The 24,358-nt window shown below is 44.0% G+C and overlaps 1 protein-coding gene across 1 annotated transcript; it reads right to left on the bottom strand.

The window, feature by feature from the left end:
* Window positions 1-16,113: 16,113 nt before the first annotated feature.
* Window positions 16,114-21,608, bottom strand: LOC123044842 (uncharacterized). The gene is made up of 2 exons (XM_044467711.1): window positions 21,480-21,608; window positions 16,114-16,371 (listed from the first exon to the last, which is right to left on the bottom strand). Exons 1-2 carry the CDS (start codon window positions 21,606-21,608, stop codon window positions 16,270-16,272), a joined length of 231 nt encoding a protein of 76 aa, XP_044323646.1. The 3' UTR covers window positions 16,114-16,269.
* Window positions 21,609-24,358: the final 2,750 nt, after the last annotated feature.

Raw genomic sequence — 24,358 nt, 5'->3', positions numbered from 1 at the left:
CACGGAGGACCTGCCTCACTTGGGTAGATCTTCACGAAGTAGGCGATATCCTTGCCCTTACAAACTCCTTGGTTCAACTCCACAATCTTGCTGGAGGCTCCCAAGTGACACCTAACCAATCTAGGAGACACCACTCTCCAAAAGGTAATAGATGTTGTGTTGATGATGAACTCCTTGCTCTTGTGCTTCAAATGATAGTCTCCCCAACACTCAACTCTCTCACACAGATTTGGCTATGGTGGAAAGATAATTTGAGTGAAAAGCAACTTGGGGAAGGCTAGAGATCAAGATTCTTGTGGTTGGAATGGAATGTCTTGGTCTCAACACATGAGTAGGTGGTTCTCTCTCAGAAAATGAGTAGTGGAAGTGTAGGCACGTTCTAATGTCTCTCTCCACAAATGAAGAATGGATGGAGGGGTATATATAGCCTCCACATAAAATCTAGTCGTTACACATAGAGTCCCAAACTCGGTGAGACCGAATGGTGAAACTCGGTCAAAACGATTCTGGTCAAAATGTGAACGTTAGAGTTTTGGTGGGACCGACAAGGTCAACTCAGTGGGACTGATGTGCAAGGGTTAGGCTAAAACCTCAACTCGGTCTGACCAATTAAAAAAACTCGGTGAGACCGATTTTGGTAATAAGAAAACAGAGAATTGGTCAAGCAAACTCGGTGGGACAGATCACAAAAACTTGGTGAGACCGATTTCAGTAATAGGTAACCAGAGAATTTGCAAGCCCATCTCGGTGAGACCGAGATCCCATCGGTGAGACCGAACTGATAAGGGTTTGGCAGTGGCTATATCAATAGAACTTGGTGGCGCCGGATAGATCAAATCGGTGGGGCCGAGTTTGACTTTTAGGTTTAGGACATATGTGGAAATGAGAAGGTGGTTGAGGGTTTTGGAGCATATCACTAAGCACTTTGAGCAAGCAAGCCATTAAGCAACACCTCATCCCCTTTTAATAGTATTGGCTTTCCTATGGACTCAATGTGATCTTGGATCACTTAAAATGAAAAATGTAGAGTCTTGAGCTTTTGCCAATGTTTGTCCTTGGTGTCTTGAAGGGGTTCCACATCCTCTTGTCCATGTCCATGCCACTCCAATGTTGAACTTATCTGAAATATACTAGGTAGAAATATTAGTCCAACAAGAGATATGTTGACATTAATTACCAAAATCACCCAGGGAGCACTTGTGCTTTCAAAAATATATACGGATCTGAATGTGACAGACCCGTTGACTAAACCTCTCTCACAAGCAAAACATGATCACACATTAGTACTCTTTGGGTGTTAATCACATGGCCATGTGAACTATATTATTGACTCTAGTAAACCCTTTGGGTGTTGGTCACATGGCAATGTGAACTATGGGTGTTAATCACATGGACGATGTGAACAATTGATGTTAATTCACATGGCGATGTGAACTAGATTATTGACTCTAGTGCAAGTGGGAGACTGAAGAAATATGCCCTAGAGGCAATAATAAAGTTGTTATTTTATATTTCCTTATTTCCTGATAAATGTTTATTATTCATGCTAGAATTGTATTAACCGGAAACTTGATACATGTGCGGATACATAGATCAAATATTGTGTCCCTAGTAAGCCTCTACTAGACTAGCTCGTTGATCAAAGATGGTTAAGTTTCCTAACCATAGACATGTGTTGTCATTTGATAAATGCGATCACATCATTAGGAGAATGATGTGATGAACAAGACCCATTCGTTAGCTTAGCATTATGATCGTTCAGTTTTATTGCTATTGTTTTCTTCATGTATAATACATATTCCTTCGATTATGAGATTATGCAACTCCCGGATACCGGAGGAATGCCTTGTGTGCTATCAAACGTCACAATGTAACTGGGTGATTATAAAGATGCTCTACAGGTATCTCCGAAGGTGTTTGTTGGGTTGGCATAGATCGAGATTAGGATTTTCACTATGAGTATCGGAAAGGTATCTCTGGGCCCTCTCGTTATACACATCATTAGAAGCCTTGCAAGCAAAGTGACTAATGAGTTAGTTGCAGGATGATGTATTACGGAACGAGTAAAGAGACTTGCCAGTAACGAGATTGAACTAGGTATGAAGATACCGACGATCGAATCTCAGGCAAAAAACATACCGATGACAAAGGGAATAACGTATGTTGTCATAATGGTTCGACCGATAAAGATCTTCGTACAATATGTGGGAGCCAATATGAGCATCCAAGTACTGCTATTGTTTATTGATCGGAGAGGTGTATCTGTCATGTCTACATAGTTCTCGAACCCATAGGGTCCGCAGGCTTAACGTTCGGTGACGATATTGTATTATATGAGTTATGTGATTTGGTGACCAAATGTTGTTTGGAGTCCCGGATGATATCACGGACATGACGAGGAGTCTCGAAATGGTCGAGAGGTAAAAGATTGATATATAGGACGATAGTATTTGGACACCGGAAGTGTTTCAGAGAGTATCGGGTATGTATCGGGTCACCAAAAGGGGTTCCGGGCACCCCCAGCAAAAGATATGGGCCTATTAGGCCAAGAGGGGAAACGCACCAGCCACCAGGAGCTGGTGCGCCCCCATATGGGCCAAACCAGGAGGAGAAGGAAAGAGGGGGAGGGAAAAGGAAAGGGAGGATTCGGCATCCCCCTTCCTTCCCTCCTCCCTCCTCTTTCCTTCCTCTCCAGAAAATAAGGAAAGGGGGGCGAATTGGGGAGAGGCCCCAAGTAGGATTCGGCCTACTTGGGGCGCCCCTGGCTGCCTCCCCTCCCCCTCCCCCCACCTATATATACATGGGGGGCGCCTAGAACACACAACATCAATTGTTAGTCGTGTGCAGCGCCCCCCTCCATAGTTTACACCCCTGGTCATATTCTCGCGGTGCTTAGGCGAAGCCCTGCGCGAATCACTTCACCGTCACCGTCACCATGCCGTCGTGCTGACGAAACTCATCTACTTCGTCGCCATCTTGCTGTATCAAGAAGGCGAGGGACGTCACAGAGCTGAACGTGTGCAGAACTCGGAGGTGTGGTACGTTCGGTACTTGATCGGTTGGAGCTAGAAGAAGTTCGACTACATCAACCACATTGTCAAACGCTTCCGCTTACGGTCTACGAGGGTACGTAGACACACTCTCCCCCTCTCGTTGCTATGCATCTCCTAGATAGATCTTGCAAGAGCGTAAGAAATTTTTGAAACTACATGCTACGCTCCCCGACATATAGTGGACAGTTATCCCCCACCCAATTAGTCTTATAAAGAGCTCTTCCCATATGATTAGACCGACAAGAGACTATGTTAAATTGAATGTCGACGGTGGTTTTGACCCTGACCTGGTGCAGGGCACTCACAGAGCAGTCATTAGAGATTCAAATGGGAAGTATATTGCTGCTGGTAATGGAAAGATAGAATGGTGTGGGGATGCACTAATGGTGGAGGCGATGGCCTTGCGTTTTGGACTTAATCTAGCATCATCAGTAGGGTGTAAGATAAACTTTTGATAATATGGAGGTGATTGAAACGATCAACAAAGGCAGTCGCTCTTCTGGAGGAGCTGCAATCATTTTCGATGATAGCTATCATGACTTTCCACATGCAATATTTGAGCATGTTTCTTTTTTTTTTTGCGGATGATATTTGAGCATGTTTCTAGAGAAGCTAAGTGTGTAATGGGTGGATGGAAGATCCCCTTGATGAAATTGTCATCCCTTTGTAAACGCTGATACTATGATCACCATGCACTAAAGGATTGTTTGATGTCAAAAAAAAAGAAGCTCTTCCCATATTTTCTCCGGGTCTTCACAATCCTTTGACTGGACTCGCATGCAAAGGTTACGGACCACCAACTTTATTCTGCTACTTGTATTTATTTTTTTGCTGCTTTTTCTATCCAATAAAGTAAACACTTCTTTTTCGGTACAACCCCCCTAAACACATTGAGATCTGTTTATACCTCTTCGTAATAAAGGGTAGGATGGTCTTTTTTGTTTTTTTGTTGATGATGATCTTTTTTCGTCGGCATGTATACGACACCCAACCCCCGACGGACTGGGCCGGGCCCAATGGTGATGGTTGTAGTAAGCGCGCCCTTCACAGGGTGTAAAAATTGAAAAGAAACATAAATCAAGTGGAGCTATCAGGAATTGAACCGTAGACCTCTTGGAGCAAGCCTAAGTGGCTCACCAGTTGACCCGGCTAACAATTGTGTAAAGCAATGACCGTGAAATCTTAAAAACTAACACCAAGGAGTGCCTCTTCGCGGGCTGTGAAAAATCACAAAAAAACAGCTAGGAATCTAACCACAGATCTCTTGAAACAACCGTGAATGGCATACCAGTTAAGCTGACTAATGTTTGTGCAAAATGAGGAGTGCACACTTAAGAACTAACACTAACTAGTAAAACGCCGTGCGTTGCCACGGGCTTTTTAAAATTTGTACCATGGTAAATCAAACATATTTTATGGCAATTTGTATTTGTGGGGGATGGCAAGCATGGCACATCCGCTTTAGTTCATTTTATTCAAAAAAATTCCGTGCTCGTAAACTAAAAGTGCCATCGTCACGCCAACTAACTGTCATAAAAAATGTTCGGTTTGCCATGCTTAAAAATCCGACGTTATTTTCTCCAAGCCTGCTTTGGCTAAATCGACGGGGGCTTAGCTTATTATGTTTCGGGCGTTTAGCTAGCTTAGAGAATAAAGAAATCTATCTATAAAAGGGATTTTTAGCATTAACGCATTTCAATGGTTCAACATCTCTAGTATGCGACATATTCTTTTAGGAACCTAAGCCCCAGTCCTGTTTTCTGTTTTATGCAGCCACCATTTCAATCTTTTTCAATTCCCAACATTTACTGTTTGATTATAGATACAATAATAGTTTGAAGTATCGAGGAAGTAAAGAGGGACATTCCCGTGCCCCAAAATCAGAAACCATGCATCACTTGAATTATTTATCCAGTTATTTTTGCATTGGTGTTGGTGCTTTGATTGATTTCTACAAAAAAATAGCTGGATTGATTTTCTATATTGACCGTGAATAGGTTCACTATACACAGAAGCATGAATGGTCATGTACACCAATAAGGACTCGCAACAAAACAAGTGCCAAACATGTCAAGGAGTATCATTCTCGAACTAATCTTATGGTTTTCTGCATATTGAGAGGGAAACAATTTAGACATGGAATACAAAGCTTAACTAGCATCAGTTTTTAGCAACTCCCTTTACTGCAATAAGTTAGTTGCTACTTCTTGTAATGCATAGTACACTTCATGAATCTATTGTCGAGTTAAATGTATATACCCCCCTGAACTTTCAGACTTTGGCCACATTACCCCCCCCCCCCCCCCCCCCCCCCCCCCCTCCCCCAACTGAAAAACTGGTGACTTAATCCCCCAAACTTTGTAATACCGGACAAAACACCCCCCGATGCCCTGCTGAGTGGTTTCTGATGGTGGTGTTGCTGATGTCACGCGTGCATGCAGCAACTGCTTGTCTGAGGAGATGCACGTACTGGGTTTTCACTCTGCCATTGCACCGACGCATGCCGCGCATGATGTACCTGGTAGTCTGGCCCAGCTACGGCACCGGCCACGCCACCTGATGCACCTTGAACCCACGCGTCGCTGAGCATGTCTCACGCGGGCTTGCTGCGCGTGTCTTGGCCCGGCTGCCCGTGCGCATCTGCAGCTAGCTCTCCGCGCACACAGCAGAGCAAGCAGGCAACACGTACAACACTCAGCTCAGTACACATATGCACTAGCTCAGCATGCAGCACAGAGCTCACACACAGCACGCACGCACAACTATGCCACTGCCACGGCTATGTCCGTCGCTGCTAAGGTAGAGGAGGGAGTAGGGAGAGCGTGATGCGGAAGCAGTTGTCAGTGGCACTGTTGGGTGCAACTGTGCAAGGAACAGACAACAGCTGCGTAGTGTTGGGGCAAACCCTAGCCCCTCTCTCGCTCGCTCGCTCGCTCGCTGCCGGACCGAGGTGGAAGAAGAAGGAGCGGAGGGCACTGGATCTTTTCCGGCGACAAACGCCTCGCCGACGCACGGCCTTTTCCTTAGCTCAAAGCCTCAAAGTCGGCATCACACCGGCCAGTAACGAGCAGTGCGGGGGTTTTACTTTTACCCCGGTGCACACACACACACACACACACACACACACACACACACACACGACGCTGCCCTCCCCACTCTGACGTGTGCGAGCCGCATGCTCCGGCCGCGCTCAGCGTGGCCAGGCTGCAACGGATCGCCACGGTCACCCTGCCACTCTCGCCAACGGCCCCATCCCTACGCAGTGGAAAAAGTGCACACACATACACACCATCGCGACACAGACGCACGCATGCACGCACTCTGGGCACACCCGCCACGGCCACGGACGCAGCCCGGCACCAATGTGCTGGACTCGCCATACACACAGACACACGCTGGTCACCGAGGCGAGTTATGTTTATTCCTAACACGTAGGAGAACGGCGACGGTGCAGCTTAGCTAGCTTAAGCAAGCCATGGATCCTCACCACGAGAACATGCAAGAAGTCGTCGCTGCCGAGGTCGGCGTCGCCTCACAGCCATCACGAGCTCAGGCGGACACCCTCACTGCATCCATGCGACATGTCAGCAAAACCAGCATCAGAAACCACTTAGTAGGGCCTTAGGGGGTGTTTTGTCCGGTATTATAATGTTGGGGGATTAAGTAACCGGTTTTTGAGTTGAAGGGGCAATGTGGCCCAAACCTGAAAGTTTAGGGGGGTATATACATTTAACTCATCTATTGTCATATAGAAATGTCTATTCCCTTTTACATGCCACCCTCGTTTTGCGTGATTTAACTTCCTCACTAATTTGTTTTGTATTATGTGTGTCAAATGTTGTGAAAATTATACCATGGGAAACTTCGTGCAAATACGAATCCGGTGATATGTTCTTTGTGAAATATAACCCATGTTTAATTAGTCAAACTCCATTTTTGGAAAGTGTGTGCGCCATGTATTGAGGGAGGGAGGAGCATCCACAATAAACAATGTCCTCATGCTTTCTTCTGAGGTGGAACGACTTCAAATCTATCAAATCAAAAACAGCTATATCAAAAACATTGAACAATAGAAATATAGATATATTTCTCTCTGGAAAAAAAAGTTCTATCCACTGCATTACATACCCAGTTCCATTTTTGAACCAAACAACATGGACGTATTTTATGTGAGAAGACACCACAAGATGTAGTTATCAAAGTCTAAAATCTACAGGGCAAACGTGAGATCTCCAACATAGGTCATTGCCAATTTTACACCAGCTAGAAACAACACTCAAAAGCATCGAAGTTAATTATGATAACTGAACTTGAGAGCCCAGTCGTCGCATGTTCTTCCAGTGGTTGCCAAATGCACATATAGGACCATGAGTCCCATCACCAAAGGAGAATGAACCGCACGGCGCTATAAAGGAATGAAAGAAGGGTCTGTTAGATGAACATGCTAAAATATCATGCTAAAGAAATGGATATACAAAAAGAAGGCAAGGCCCCAAAAGGGGACTCAGGGAATAGTTGCTCTTTACTAATCTTTATGGTTTGAAATTGACCTAATGCTTCAATAAAAAAGGTACCGATTCAATATCCCCTGGGCGGAGAATGTCATTGTCGTTATGCGCCAAAAAGATCATGCTCCTTGTAGGTTGCGGGAACATATTTACATAGCTATGCGAATAATTCAGCAAAAAATATACAATCCCATTCCTACATTCTCGTGTTAGTATCCTCATAGTAGAGGGGAGATTGGTTAGGATTGATTCAGACATACCTTGGCTAATCATGCAACTTTTCTCCATGAACCAAAGTTCCAGCCCAAGCAAGTGAAACATACTTGCAAGTGACTCCTGCAGAAGTTATTAGTAAAATAAGCAAGCAGTATTACTGTTGCGGTAAGTTGTAATGAACCTGGGAAAAACTGACAGAGCATGTCCGTCCACGTAACATGAAGGTTATGACTTATGATAGAATTCAAGAAGCCTAATCATACAGCTGAAATGCTCTTCAAATGTTGTTGGTCCCATGAACCATGAAAAAATTCATCGAAGGACATTTTTATGTCAGAACCACATGGTTCATGGGACTGGGTATATGATATGTAGTATACAGAGTGGGTATATGATATTTAACAAAGATTTGCATAGTATTACACATCACATACCTTGGCTGAACATCCAGATCTCTTTTAAATATGATTGATATAGAACTACAAAAATATGTGTCCCCGCAGCTGCACACAATCGACCAAATGTTTCATAAAGAACACTACCAATATTTTTTTACCGTTAAATCAGTGCTGTTAACAATCCTCCACCATCTCCGGCTCACAATCCACCAAACCTCCCATACCCACACTTCTAACATGATATCGTGATTCAAGTAGTGCTCAGAAATTATAAGTATAAGGCACATCTTAATTCTCCTTCTCTGGCTCTCTTCTCCTTGAATCATTTTCTCCCTTGAGCTCCTCCTTATTAAATTTCAGAAACAAGGTAGATTTTAATGCATAAGCAAGCAGGTAAATTTTAGTACAACAGGACCGAGTATCTTGACAAAGTTTCAGTAGAAATCCAATTTTAGTATAAGGGGATATTTTAGTAGCTTCAGAACAAATTCAGAACAAGGAATTTTGGTAGCTTCATAGAAGTTTTAGTATGAATATGAAATAGAAGTAGTTGTCCTGAGAGCTGAATAAACTATGTCATTGGCATAACAGCGTTACCTGCAAAGTAACTCAAGCAGCAACATCACTGTTAATCCTGTTATTAAAGAATCATGAGTGCATCAAGCTTAGTAATGTTGATTGTAGTATCAGGATGCAGAATGTTAGTAACCGCTTCTGATTTTTCAAACATGTATACAACTACATGCCTTCAGTATTTTCCGCTGACAACTAAAGGAAGGAATCAAAAGTCTAAAAGTTATAACTGGAAACGTCACATTATATTCACAAAATTTATTGTTTGCTTGTTGTTTAATAAGCTAAATCCCGCTAAATGTGGTGATCTGCTAGAAAGATAGGACTCAGATCCGAAATACTACAAAACTAAAAACGATTGTCCCCAGAATTGTGATCGCACAATGCAAATAAGCAATACCTGACAGAACTGTTCAAAACCACATCTCAATTCCAAAATTTCTAGCAGTTCTTTCCTTCCAGCAACTAAAATAAACCATGAAAATGATAACAGTCATAATTTTTTTATCAATTATGGTGAACTCAATCATGAACAATTACCAAAATCTGAAGTACCACTAAAATTCTCTTCCTCTCCTGAAATTAATAAAAGAAGAGATATAAGAAATTCCTCAATCCAACACATGGAAGGCATATCTATATACCTACTTCTCACACATCTTTTCTCCAAACTACTTCAGAATTTTCATAAGACGCTGAGAGTGTTACAACGATATGGTGAGAAAACAAACAAAAAGCTTCTACATTCCAGTCCTAGGAGATCGAAACAAGAGAAGCATCAAGTAACAATCAACCACAGATTGAATTCCAAAACGGTACTGCGAAAGAATGAATTAGAACCACAGCTTGCAGTATCTGGTAATTGCAACAAACTAGCAGTCCTGGAAGTACGCAGATATATTGTCTAGCAGATTTTAGGCTAAGAATCTCTTATGAAGATTGCAAAGTCTGGCATGCCCTTAACTGTTTAATTAAAGAATGTAATCATTGTCTAATCTTGCATAGCCATGCAAACAAATTAACTGTTTTTAAATCAAATCTCACCATTACATTTGATTGTAGATCTAACCAAGGGTGTGGGGTGCATATGCAGTCTATTAATCTTGACATAAACTAAAAAGTGATTACATTGACGTGATGCAGTTCATTGGTCTTGATAGTTAGCTGATATAAGTGACATAATAAGTAAGGAATTTCACACAACGAAGGTTCCTGATCAATATACATATTCTAAATTCCCTACAAACCTCGAGCATGTTAGGAACACCTGGACATGCTTCCTTTAAAAGCTAGAAAAATATCTACGTAACATAGCACAAGTAGATGAAGAACTTTTGAATGATGATTTGGGGAGAGCTCTTGAAGCTATTAAATAGGTATAGACGGGGAGGATTGGATGAGCATTATAAATTCCAAGAGTCAGAGCATTGTCACTTATATTAGCTAATATCAGTACAGGGGGATGCAACTGAAGAATAGTAGATTCGTCAGAGATAAGTAGAGGGAATGCAACTGAAGAATAACAGTCGGTCCAGCAGTGATTTTTTTAAATGAATATATTTTGATTGGCTCAAAATCCTCTTGTGTTCTGATGCTATGCAGCCATTGATTGAGAGTTCATGTTTTTTTGTGGGATGAACAAAATAAACTTGGTGGCAGACTGAAACTTTTGGCATCATGGTACGTCCCTCTTAATGGTTTACACCTCTTCTCAAATTCTGAAATTAAACAATACTCGTGCCTGGCCTCAGAAACCAGGTTCAGGAACAATTCCCTTCTTTTGTGTGCAGGTAAACACAATAGTCATTGTTATTTGTATGGTTTATGGCAGGTCATCGTTGATGAAAACTGATAGGAAATTCAAGGTTAATGTAGTGGATAGCTTTGAACTACAGTTTTGTGGTTATATCTCTGGTGATGATTGCAGCGGGTAACTTGTTGACGTATTTCCACCAGCATCTTTGGGATCCAAGTGTACTTCAGATTACCGTTCTATAGTTTACCTCTCTAAACAATTCAACTTCTGTTTACTGTTGTAGTATATAGTTTACTTCTCTAATCAGTTCAATAAATAATATTATCACTGGCCCACTGAAAGAGTTATTTGGTTCATTTGCCCGTCTGAATATGTAGTGGCCACAGAATTGACATAGCACAGGTTGAGTGTTGTACTTCTATTAGCAAAGATCATATGTGGTTCATATTTTCATATGATTTGCTCGTCAGCTAGAAAGACATTGCCTAGGAACATACAAGCAGCCAAAACATGTAGACAACACCAGATTTTAAAATACCCTTCCCATCGGAGCTCCTTCAGTTTAGAGGATCTAAGGTATAGGTAATAGATCTCACCTGAATCAACAAGATGAGTACCTCTGAATGGAACAGATGGTGTACTACTCGATGGGGGTTGTGAGCTGATTGTAGTTCTGTTGCTTCAGAGTTGTGAATATGCAGGTTGCACTATCCATACATACCTATTAGTTATTCATCAAAAAATCAGTGGACTTCATAAAATAGTTGAAGTAATGCCACAATCCAATTTCATGGTCCTTGTATATGAGAGTGGACTTGTACAGTCTGTTACAGTATAAGAAATCACATACCTTGCCGTGATATTTGAAGGCAAGCCTACATGAAAGACCAACATCAATAGTAGTCAGACAGTGTGCATGGCCGACTGTTGCTTATGGTTTGGTTTAGTTTTCTTAAATTTGTCTGGTTTAGTTTTCTTAAATTTGTCACATGGTTTCAGGTTGGGTATGGTTAAGTTACCCAGCCATTGCCAGATTTAGACACCATGCCCCAAGGCATAAGCATGCTACCATTGTCTTGGAGGACGGGGCAGCGACCTGCTGGCGCTGAGTAACGACTGTCGCCCGCATACCCTAGCGGGAGGCGATGTTCGTCGCCAGAGGACGAGAGGTTTAGCCCACCTGCAAGTTAACAAGTCCAACAGCGTTCAATCCGTCCCAACCTACTGACACCGAATCCACCTTGAAAGACAGAGCAACCAGATCGAATCTCACGAGCGCTCACTCCACCAAGACGCATCCAGTGAATCCATAGGCAGGACGATCGACGGCACCGTACCTTTCCTCTCTGTTCATCGACCCACCAGCCACCGCCAGCCTCGCGACAAAGCATGGCGCTGCAAAGAGAGGAGGAGACAGGTCCTGGGATCTCACCTTCGGCAGGCGACGTCAGCGGCGGCGGCAACCCCGACGAAGATCTCCCTGGGGTCATGCCCCTCTTGGAACTCGACGGCGGCCGTGGCGAACCTCTGCCGCGGTGTCCCGACGGCGACCTGGAGGTCCGCAATGAAGGTGGTGGCGGCTCCTCCAGGACCTCGGCGGCAGCAAAGGGATCTGCGATGGCGGCCAGGGACCGGCGGCGGCGACGGCGAAGGGATCGGCGGCGGCGATGGCGGCTGGGGCGTGGGTTCTCGTAATCTCGTCCTCGGTGGCGGTGCAGGCGGCGGCGTCATGGTGATCCACGACGGCGGCGACGGTCGCCGGCGGCTCCCTGGTTCGGCGGCGGTGGCTGCATCCCGGGAGAGGAGGAGCAGCGGCTTGGGATCTCGTCCGCGTCTTTCCTGCGAGGTCCGCGGCGGCGGAGGGAGAGTTGGGTGAGTGGAGGGGCGGATCTGGCCGCCGGCTGATTCCTTGGGTACGGGTGCGGGGAGAGGGCGGCGGCGGTCGGGATGGATCGGCCAGGGAGGGGGAGTAGTGGTGGATCGGGCGTGAGAAGGTCTGGTCGGCGGGGGAGATCGATCTGCTCGGGGCTCGAGGGTTTTTTTCGCAAAGGTTTTTTTGGCAGAGATGGGATGATGATAAAAAAAACGGTGATGGGGGATGACGAAAATAAACCGCGCGGACTATTCATCAACTGTTCTATTAGGAGTAGAGGTGCAGAATTTAAGTACTTTTTTAAAAAATTCAAACATTTGTTGGAAATTCTGAATAAAATTTTACAAATCAAATAAAGTTTTGAAATCCAACAGTTTTCAAAAATTTCACTTTTTTAGAAGCATGATATATTTCGAAAATTTGAACAACATTTTTTAAAAGCATGAACATTTCAAAAAAAAGGATATATATTAGTTCAAAATGTTAAGTATATTCTTTTGAAAAAAGAATCCAATAATTTTAAAGAGATATGAAGAGCGTGCAAACTTAAGAAGTAACATTCTGAACAATTTTATGAACACAACTTGAACACTTGCTTTCTTTCTGACTTATTATGTGGCAAATGTAACTTCGTGAAGTTTTGGGCCGGTTTTTCATTTTTTTAAACGGGCTTTATTCTGGTTTGTTTTCCTTATTTTATTTCATTTTATTTTTCCTTTGTTTTCCTTCTTATTTTTTCCTGTTATTTAAAATGTGTGAAACTTTCAAAATAAAAAATCATGAATTTGTTTTCAAAATTTTCAACCCTTTTCAATTTCTCGAGCTTATTTTTCCAACTTTTTTGGTGGACTTTTTTGGAAAAATTTCAACATGAATATTTTTTTCAGCATTGATGAACTTATTTCAAATCCACAATAGCTTAGCTAGTTTAGCTCTCACGTGGGGAACAATGCATGCATTGGTCCATTCGTATCCTGCATGATTGGACATGCGCGTGCAATTAAGCCTTAGGTGTTGGGTGACACACGAGAGGGGGCCTCGTACTGGATGCCTGGATTTCCGTTTTTTTTTCAGTTATACGGTTTAATACCGAACCTGATTTGAATTCGGTTATTAAAAAGAAACAAAAAAGGTTTTTGGAACATTCTTGAAATGAACCCAACATTTGCATGCAGGTGGGCATGCCTATGATAGGCATCCATGCCAGGTTTGAACGATTTCTGACACTGTATGCAAGTCGTGACACCTCCATCCATTTATCGATATTTTTGACTGAGAAAACTCTAGAAAAGGCAAAACTTGTCGAAACCCAAGCAACTTGGACTGGTGCCTTGAATTGCTCATAAAGGCCATGAAAAAACTGGGGCCAATTAAAGGATGTTGGGAAGCAACGTGCTCTCAGACGGACCTTTCTGGCCTACCCGGACACTCTCCGTTGAACATGATCTATTTGGACATTCTTGAAATGACCCCAATTTTCCAAGCAGGTGGGCAATCCCAAGGTAGGCATCCATGCCAGGTTTGAACAATTTTCGACACCGTATGTAAGTTGCAACACGTCCAATTTATCGATCTTTTTTTACCATGAAAACACCAGAAAATGCAAAACTTTTCAAAAACCGAAGAAACTTGGCATGGTGCCTTGAATTGGTCATACAAGCCATGAAGAAAATTGTGGCCATTTCAGGATGTTCAGAAAAACGTGCTCATGGCCTATCTAGACACCCTCCATTGAGCATTGTGTTTTTTGGGGCATGCTTGAACGATCCCTAGCAGGTGGGCATGCCATGGTTTGCATCCATGGTAGGTTCGAAGGGAAAAATTATTTAAAAATCATAGTTAAAAATAGTTACTTGAAATTGTCATATTGGTGAATTATTTTCTGTTTTTGTGAGTGTCAATGGGCCAGCCCAGTCGGTCGGCCTCCTGATTGTGTTGCCGTCTATTTGATGGTACTCCCGAACCATATGGAATTTCCTAATTGACACTCATCGCATGAAGTTGTTAACGAAATGGATAGAATGAGCGAAGCAAATAACGTTATGGTCTCGCCTATTGAGCATCCTTAGTGACCATTGAACCTTCAATATTTCGAATATTTTAAAACAATTTTCAGAATTTCAAAATATTCATATTTTTTATTAGTCAATGTTCAAAAAATTAAGAAAATGTTCATAACTTCAAAAAAATTGTACATGTCTTCAAATTTTGTTTGTCATTTCTCAAAAAAATAATCAAGAATTTCAGAAAAAGTTCATTTTTTTCCAAAAGTTGTTCAAAGTGTGTTTATTCAAAAAGTTCACAACTGTTAGAGAAATGATTGGGATTCCAAAAAATGTTCATATATTATAATTTGTTTGGAATTTCAATCAATGTTCCCGTTTTCACATTCTTTTCAAAATTTTCAAAAAATGACGGTCTTATGCTTTTGTTACAAAAATGTTTGTTGTTTTCCCATTTCTTTTCTGGAGTTGCAAAAAACTTTCACGTTCCAACAGTTGTTTGTGTTTCCACAGAAAATTGGAATTATAAAAATGTTCCGGTTTTAAAAAATATTCGCGTTTCAAAGCTGTTCATGGTTTTAAAAAAATGTTTTAGTTTATTATATATTTGTTCAAAAATCTGAAAAGTGGTTGGGATTCACAAAAAAATCACGTTTTGTTTTCAAAAAAATATTTTGCGTTGGAAGTTTTTAAAAATATTCTATGTTGTTCTTATCCTTAATGAGTGTGGTTTTATTTTTGAAGCACTACTATTCGCTATCTTCATGCGCCGGCCCAATCTGATAGTTTCCTGTACGTATATGCCCGGCAGACAGCGATCTCTCTCCGTCTGACCACTCTCAATGGAGTACATTATTATCATGTTGTCCTTTTTAGCTATCTATTGGCGTTGCATCGGTGCAAGGGGGGAGGATTGCTCCATCATTGTTATCTTACCCCATACAATGGATCTTTCAGAAGCTCCAGTTGCCCCTTCCACATTTGAGAGATGGGTGTTTGATACTACTATTCGCTATCTTCATGCGCCGGCCCAATCTGATGATTTCCTGTACGTATACACCCGGCGGACAGCGATCTCTCTCCGTCTGACCACTCTCAATGGAGTACATTATTATCATGTTGTCCTTTTTAGCTATCTATTGGCGTTGCATCGGTGCAAGGGGGGAGGATTGCTCCATCATTGTTATCTTACCCCGTACAATGGATCTTTCAGAAGCTCCAGTTGCCCCTTCCATATTTGAGAGATGGGTGTTTGATACTACGATTCATGATAAAATCGGAAGGCAAAGGTCTAAGATTCTTTCCTTTTCAACCAGTATGGATGAACACGCAAAAAAAAGATGCCGTTGACCGTTCACGCCCAGCGGCTCTACAGTTTCTTTTACTCTTACGGCCTCATTCCCAGGTTCAAAGGTTACTCCGCCAATTTTACATGTAAGCCGTTCGTGATGTGCCAACAGGCTGATGTAGTAAAATGCAGATATCCTTATACGGTAAGTTGAGCAAAGCGCACATGTGTTGCTGTGTCAATGGAAGCAAAGAATAATGTGCCCGCGAAAACAACCCTTCCTTTAATTGTTGGGCCTACTTTCATGATGATGATGTTGGTGTTCGAAATGGCATCAGCAATCAAACGGATCATGCCAGGGGTGAAATCGGTTTATTACTTGTTGTCGCAACTCACAAACGTCTCGTAATTTTACACCAACAATCAGAAACATTACAACAGAATAAGAAATCATGTTCATTGACAACCATACACCCATGACAGCATGTTTGATAGTCGAAGTTTTTGTGTCCCAGTTTCATGAATCTTTTGGGCGGATCGTAGTATCATGCAGAAAGATGATCCGAGTACAAACTATATGGAGCAACCATGGTCCACCTGTTTATTCTTGTCTTCTGCTGCGAGCTATCTCCCGAGCCCTTTCACGAAGTTCTTCGGGCGGTGGTGGTCGTGGGCCTTCTGGTGGGTAAACCACATAAGGACGCTGCAATAGGAGCAAAACAGAGTACAAATTCAAGCTTTTGTAAAGCGTCAAAAGGAAGGAAAGGGAGGGAATGTACACAAAGGGATACATGAAAGCACATAATGGCTTGGTTCTGACAACTTCCTGGTGCAACAGCAACAAACAGTTGTAGGAAGTATTATTATGATGCAACGAGGCCCAAGCCTGCTGCACACATAATAAGCATCAACACCAAATATGCTTGGTAAGCTCATGCTTCCCGGGGTCCTGTGCAATACTGATAATAGCACTTGTATTATTGGACAAGAGGGTGGTAGGTGTAGTAATAGAAATACCAAAATCCTCCAGCAACCATCGTAACCAGCCATAGCTCTCAACTCGACCTTTGCACTCGAACGGGAGACTGCAGTCTGCTTCTTCGTCTTCCAGGCAATGAGAGAACCATCAAGAAAAACACAGTAAGCAGAAAGCGAAGGGCGGTCCGAAGGATCACTAGGCCACGTAGCATCCGAATAGGCCTGAAGCTGTAATGGGGAAAACTAGACGATGCGAGATCGTGCCATGAAGATATCGTAGAATATGAAGAAGGCTTAGAATATGGACAAGATAGGAGATATCCGGACGAGTGACAACAAGATAGACAAGACTCCCAACAAGATGCGGGTTGGATCAGACAAGAGCTCACAATCAAAAGCGCGAAGGTTAAGCAGAAGAGTGCAACCACGAGCAGAAAGGTGGACAAACAACGCTAGGCCATGAGCACTGGGCAAAAACCAGTTGCAGTGATCACAGAGGCAAAACACGCAAACCAAGCGCGGGGGGCTTGCTTAAGGCCATAGAGAGAGCGACAAAGACGGCAAACCATGCCATCAGAAACTGAATACCCAGGTGGGGGCTGCATATAAACTTTCTCACGCAACTCACCATTAAGAAAGGCATTTTTGACATCAAGATGAGACACAAACCAGTGGCGAACAGAGGCCACGGCGAAAAATATGCGGACAGTGGTCATATGGGCCACAGGAGCAAAAGTCTCATCGTAATCACGACCATGCTCCTGCTGAAAGCCACGAGCCACAAGACGAGTTTTATAACGCTCAGGAGATCCATTAGAGCGAGTCTTAATCTTATAGACCCACTTACAAGTGATGGGACGAACACGGGGAGGAAGAGAAAACAGATCCTACGTGCAGGTGAGCTCAAGGGCAGCAATCTCCTCTGCCATCGCAAACTGCCATTTAGGATGAACAACAACATCTCGCTCAAGAACGGACGAAAGACCAAAGCCGCGTGTAGAGTTGACCGTGCGCGGAAGCCGCAAGAGGAGTCGACGTAGAGTGGTCACCGCAGCGCACGGAAGCCGCGTGAGGAGTCGACGCAGAGCAGTCACCGCCGCGCGCGAAAGCCGCGAGAGGAGTCGACATAAAGCGGTCACCGCCACGTACGGACGCCATAAAAGATGATGTAGAGCAGCCATCATCACGTGCGGAAACCATCAAATGAGTCGACGAAGAGAGGCCACAACCACGGTCAGAAGCCGCGAGAGTTGTGGAAAAGCGACCACCGCATCGGGCTGAAGAGGCCGGAGGGGACAACGTCATATGTGGACGAGCACCAAGCACCGAGAGACGGTGTGTGTGCGAGACAGGATCAACATAAGGAACACCGGACGACAACGGCATTTTTTTTATGGGAGTAGGCAATTGGGCAAAACAGCTCAGCCACGTGAGCTGAGCCTAGCCGAACACAGCCGCGCACGCAGGCTAAAAAACGAGCGCACGCCCCGCGCACGATGCAGTGGGCGGAGCAGGGCAGCGATCCACTCGCACGATGCAGCGGAAAGAGCAGGGCAGCAGCCGCACACCCACTCGCACGATGCAGCGGGTGGTAGGAGGTCGGACACGGCCGGCGGAGTGCAGGGTAACGGGCGGAGGTCCGGCAGCAGCCGGCCGGGAGCAGGGCAGCCGCCAGGGCTATGCGGCGCAGATGGACGGAGGGCGGCGCAGACGCCTGAACGGCAGCGCTCAGATGGCAGCGCGGAGGCCCGGAATCTCCTGGGCCGGGGCTGGGCGGCGTGGACTGGATCGAGAACAGGATCAGATCGATCCAAATGGAAGCAGCGGCAGCACAGCAGCAGCTCACCACATCAAACAGATCGGGAGCTAGGAGAGCCTCCAGCGGATCGAGTGCAGCCATACGGGCGGACTAATCGAAGCGAGATGGCCGGCCGGCGGATCGGAAGGATCAGATAGCACGCGAGCGTTGAGGAGACTTCGATCGATCGGACGGAGACGAGGAGATCGTCGGGAGGGCGAGTTGCAGCACCCGACTTCTTTTTCCTAAACCTAGGCTCATTATATCATGTTACGATGCAACTTGTATTAATAGTGGACCAAAGCTGCATATATAAAATGTACAAGAAAATGCCAAAAGACTAGAATACAAAAGGCCAAAAATCCATCATCAATATAACTCTAACAAATATGACCACCATAAAAAATATTATGAACTCACATGTTGAGGAACCACATATTAGCAAATATAAGATCACCGCCTTTGCCTACAAATAAGGCAAATTCCACCAACACAAGCAAGACACCATATTGCCTACAAATAGAGCAAATTGCCACCGGCACATAAACAAATAAGATGATTGAACTTACTTGCTTGACAACATAACCCTTGTTTGCTCAATTCTTTCATAACACTAGGGCGAACTGATCCTACATGATTTGTTTTTTAAACTAGAAAGAGGTGACATCAAAGAAGGCATCCGGTGTTAGTCAGCACCATCGTAGAGTCCCCATCAACAAAAGTATGCAATGCGTGTAATGAAGCGATGTGTTGGTTCCCTATAACAAACAAGACACCGGTACTTCCAAGGACACACCGTCATTCACCACCTATTGTTATAAGCCTCTAATTCAGCTCGTGATCCAAAGAGGTAAAGACATTCATCTTCTCTATGCTTTACAAACGAACAAAAATATTTCTAGCAGGTACTATTCTAGCAGAGCGCCTAAGCCTTCTTGTTATTCTTAAAGTCCATAAATTTAACCTACTCAGTTACAAATCTTGCTTGCTGCATTGCTTGGTATCATCAGGGTATACTGATAACAAAGAGATGCCAAAGGATTATCCAAAAAGGCTTTCGCCCTGCTTTATATATAAAGCACCGACCCACAAGCACAATGATACAAACTCACGCCACCACCGCACACAACACACACACACAAGGCAAGATATAAAGGTGCTGAGCACCGCCACGCCACCCCAACGAATACAAAGCCACTACAAATGAGCGAAGAAGAACCGTTTGGAGCTATAGCCGCCACCATATGATCTTGAAGATCGTGTTTTCACCCAAAGCATCACGAAGGAGTAGGGACACCGCGACGGAGCCTTCATGAAGGATACGGCGTCCACGGCCGCCGCCGCCGTCGGCCAATACAACGATTGGGCAAGTGATGTACCCCAGCACTCCCACCCCTCCGCCAACCACCAGGGACCACCCACCCGCGTGGCCATGGCTGCTTGCCCGCACCCGAGACGCAAGTTCCGCCCACGAACGCGGTGCCTCCCGCCGCCCTACATCCAGACACCCCCAAGACCGACCAAAGTGACCGACTTTGGGCCAACGGACGCACCCGACTGAAGAGACCGCAACATACGTCCTGCCTCGAACAACGCCGAAGCACACACACGGACGGGGAAAGGGGGGAGTGGGAGCGGACGCATCCACGACCGGCACACCCCTTTGTCGGCGACGGGTGGCCCGAGCTCGGCGGCGCCTCCCATCCCTCCAGCCTGCCTCCCCACAGGACAGCCCCTGTGTCGCCCCACCTCGGCGGCAGACGCAGCTCCACGCGAGGCACCAACACACACCTATCCACCGGCAAGGAGAAATCCCAAGGGCCGCCGCTAACCACCAAGGAAGCTCACCAAGGAGCCCATCTGCGCTTCCCACCGTCGTCCAGCCGCTGTAGCCACTGGATCCCGGCCCCCGCCACCGGCCAGCCACAGCTGCGTCGCTCCACCATACGCCGCGGCCATGGCAGGGGCAGAAACCTGCAGCCCGCGCCGCCTGCCCCAGATCTGTCCTCGAAGTCGCCGTCCCTGGAGACCAAGGCTCGCCCACCACCTGGCCGCCCGCCAAGGGGGAGCAGAAGCGCCGCGGCTCCGCAACTGCCCGCCACGCCACCGTGACGCCCGGCTCTAGCGCCACGCTCCGGCCCAGCGCGACGGTCCACACCAACACGCCCGAACGGGAAGACCAAGAAGGCCCCGCCGCTGCCAGCGGCGGCTAGGCTTCGCCCGGCCGCACCCCCAAGCGGCAGCGAGGGTGGGGGCTGGGACCGGTGGGGATTAGGGTTGGCCCTCTGGTCGCCGCGCGGGGCGATGCGGAGGGAGGGGGGAGGGGGACTCACTCAATGCCAAAGGATTTGGTGAAGCTAGAGAGGAGAGTGCCGCCAAAGAAGGCCTCACGTGTTTTTCTCAGCAGAGTTCTGAAGTCTCTTTTTTTTTTTTGAAGCAAGTTCTGAAGTCTCTTATAAACGAATAATGGACCGTCTCATCTCATGGGTCATGAATCAACACTTTAATCCCCATATCTTTACTTTCAGGGCGGTCATCACTCACCACGGTGCTATTAGCAGTAATTCAATTAGCACGCAAAGATAATGCGGCTTTACCCTTTACCTATCAACAGATTCTCTTTTTGCAGATACAAACCTAGCAGCCGTGAAGTGCTTGACACAGGTGAGAGCCTAAGCTTTCTTAAATGCACAAATTACAGAGCCAACTCTGGCCACTTTATCCTAAACTCTAGTTCATGGTCAAGAACCACCCCACAAGCAATATAACAATCTAGACATCCAAATAATACTCCCTCCGTTCACTATTATAAGAGGTTGTGGATATTTCAATTTGAACTTTATAAGGACTGAAATGAGTGAACAAACACACTAAATTGCGTCCGTGTCAGAAAAAAGTTAAAACATCTTATAACAGTGAACGGAGGGACTCAATTCCGTAGCAGGATGCCAGGGCCTAAGAACTAGGCAACGTTGTCGATCCATCCTTGATCTAACAACTGAACCGAATGGGAGAGCAGCGGAAGGAATCCTTACGAGGCCCATGAGCTTCTTGATGGCCTTGGAGTCAGTGGCGACGAGGTAGGTGAGGGTAACGGGGACGGCGACGTACACCCCGAACTTGGTGATCTCCAGGATCCCCTTGGACGTTCCCAACGACGACATGGCCGTGGCCTCCTTCCTCTCTCCTTCCCTCCCCTCTCTCCAGTCTCAGGAATCTCTCGAGCGGTGGCGATGGCGAAGGGGGAACACTAGATAGGGGCGCGTTCCTTGCTCTGGTTTTGGGGGAGATTTCCGCGTGTAATTAAGGAACATCCAGAGGGGCTTTTTGCAAAATTTTCAGAGCACCTCAAACGGCCGGCCCACGAGCACCGTAGGCTACAACCTCTTTTTCCTGTCTTTTTATGTTTTCTGTATATATATATATATATATAGTGATACTATTCATCATCCAGGGTGCAGAATAAGTTATTCTACACCCGAGGTAATCTCACGATCATTTCATAATTAAATTACGTTTAGAATTCAAATAGTCACATTCCTATTGATTCACTACCTAAAATTTGGCATAAGAAAATAAAAAAATAGATCATAAGACAAGAAAATATGCAGTTTATGTGTATTTTACATTATATTTTTACGTTTATAATTTTACATAACATAAAATATTTTTTACGATGATTATATTTTTTTACGGTCTCTTTTTACGTCAGAAATAAGACAAAATTTACGGAACGTAAAATTACGGTGGATTGATGATAAAATAGAGGAGGTGAAAAATAACTATTTCTCACCCAGGATGACGAATAGTCAATCCATATATATATAGAGAGAGAGAGACACACACGGTAGCGCTAAACTGCGCCTGAGCGCAAAAGCGCTAATTCTACGCTCCGGTCATGCTAAGCACGCTCCTTGGGCGAAACCAACTAATCACATCCCCCTCCTAGTAATATCCCATGGCAAAAAGGGTAACGGGATTAAATCCGTTACTAGATGCATGCACCAATAGCTTCAAAAAAAAAGATGCATGTACCAATCCTCCGCCCCGTCCCTACTTGTTATTCATCTACAACATCCTCGTAAATTCCCTTGTAAATCATAGTAACCGAAGTAAATTCGTTACTGACTAGATGCACTAGCCTACCAACCCGTCCCGTACTAGCTACTCACTAATACCTTCTAGTAAAATTCATCCAAAACATAGTAATGAAACTAAATTCGTTACCTGTTGCATACACTAGACCTGCCACACAAGTACTAGCTATTCACCTCATTTCCATACAAGTAAAATCCCTTGCAAACACAGTAATGAAATAAAAATGTTCACCGGATGCATGTACAAGGGGTAACAGTAATGTGGCACATAGCAAAACACCGAAAAGAATTACCTCTCTCACTTCTAGTAAAAGAGCCATCCAAAAAAGTGAAAATGGTGTGATTATTTTTCTAATGAATACGAGTTGGTAATTGTGTTACCACGTTGGTCTGAATAATAAATTTAGAGTATCTAGTAAATGAAGCAATTGTAGTAATAAACCTTGTAATATGCAAGAGTCTGTCATTTTGTAAATCAAAACAATTTATACCATAGTGCTAATTGTTATTAAAAATATGAGTTTAGTACAAGTAATCACTTCTGGCTTACTACTACACATGCTCCATTTCTTGTTGATGTGAACGCCCTCCACAGTAATGCATCAAATAGCATGGTAGATTAAATTCTGCCAGTGCACGAGTTGTGTGGTGCGGATGATAACCAAATTAATTCCATTAGATTGTTTATTTTTTTAATTCAATTACTATTTTTGCCGGACAATTTTATTGGGGTGGATTTTAAAAAAAATTGTGATGGAGTGATGTGCGGGAGGCGGTAATCCAATTAACTTACTATGTTTGACCATCATTTTACCATCCTGGATTTAAGTCTGTGTGAGGCGGAGTGGTGTAGGAAAATAGTAACCCAATTAATGTCATTACCATGTTTCCCAAGTAACTTTACTAGGGTGGATTATGAACGTCTCTCCACTCCATGTAAAAAAATCAGTGTCAATCCCTAATATTTCATCGTAATGCCAACTACAGGATGGTAATACACCTACCACATATCCCCTTTTTCAGTTTCTTTTTACGCGCAATGGGCCGGTCCGATTCGTAAGCGAGAGCAAAATTCCTTCAGCGAGAGCAAGCTACCGTCTCGCTTAAAGCGAACATAGCTGTCGCGCACGGCCACGGGCGTCCCTATATCTCACGTTCTGCAAGACCTACGAGACGCTCTCTGAAGGGGAGCAAGATGGACCGGCCGAGGAGCGCGGGAGGCCACAACCTCTTTTTTAAAGATTTTTTTATGTTTTCTGTTTTCGTTTTCAATTTATCTTTTAAATTTTGTTTATACCTTAATATATTATATATATATATATAGTAGAAAAAACACTCAATGAAAAAAAATTGAAAATTTTGAACAACCATTTAAAAATGATGAATGTGGATAAATAAAATGTTTATCATGTATATGAAAAACATATAAAAAATGTGTATAATTTGATCATGTATTTAAAAATGTTAATCAAGTATTTGGAATTTTATTGAACAATTATTTGAAAAAATTTAGTCAAGCATTTGAAAAATGTTAAATGTGTATAGAAAAAAAGTTGACTATATATTATAAAAATGATGAAATGTTTTCAGCATTTATATAAAAAATGTTAATCAAGCATTTGGAATAAAAATGTTGAACAAGATTTTCAAATATGTTAATCAAGCATTTGGAAAATGTTAAATGTGTAACATCACAAAATTCTAAATTTTGGAATGTTATATCAAATAAATTATTATGATTGGAATTTGAAGCTTTTGAAAGTTGAATGAGAGGGAATAAAAGGACTTTCCAAAAGCCTGCATCTTTGCAATTTGAT

This window comes from Triticum aestivum, chromosome 2B (genome assembly GCF_018294505.1).
Source record: "Triticum aestivum cultivar Chinese Spring chromosome 2B, IWGSC CS RefSeq v2.1, whole genome shotgun sequence".
Classification (NCBI taxonomy): Eukaryota; Viridiplantae; Streptophyta; class Magnoliopsida; order Poales; family Poaceae; genus Triticum; species Triticum aestivum.
Note: the sequence above shows the minus strand (reverse complement) of the source record. Positions and strands in the feature narration are given on the sequence as shown.

Coding starts and splice junctions, on each gene's coding strand:
- LOC123044842 (XM_044467711.1), bottom strand. CDS start 21,608: ATGTCGTCGTTGGGAACGTCCAAGGGGATCCTGGAGATCACCAAGTTC. Junction 16,372..21,479: donor TCAAGAAGCTCATGGGCCTC/GTAAGGATTCCT, acceptor CTCCTATTGCAG/CGTCCTTATGTGGTTTACCC.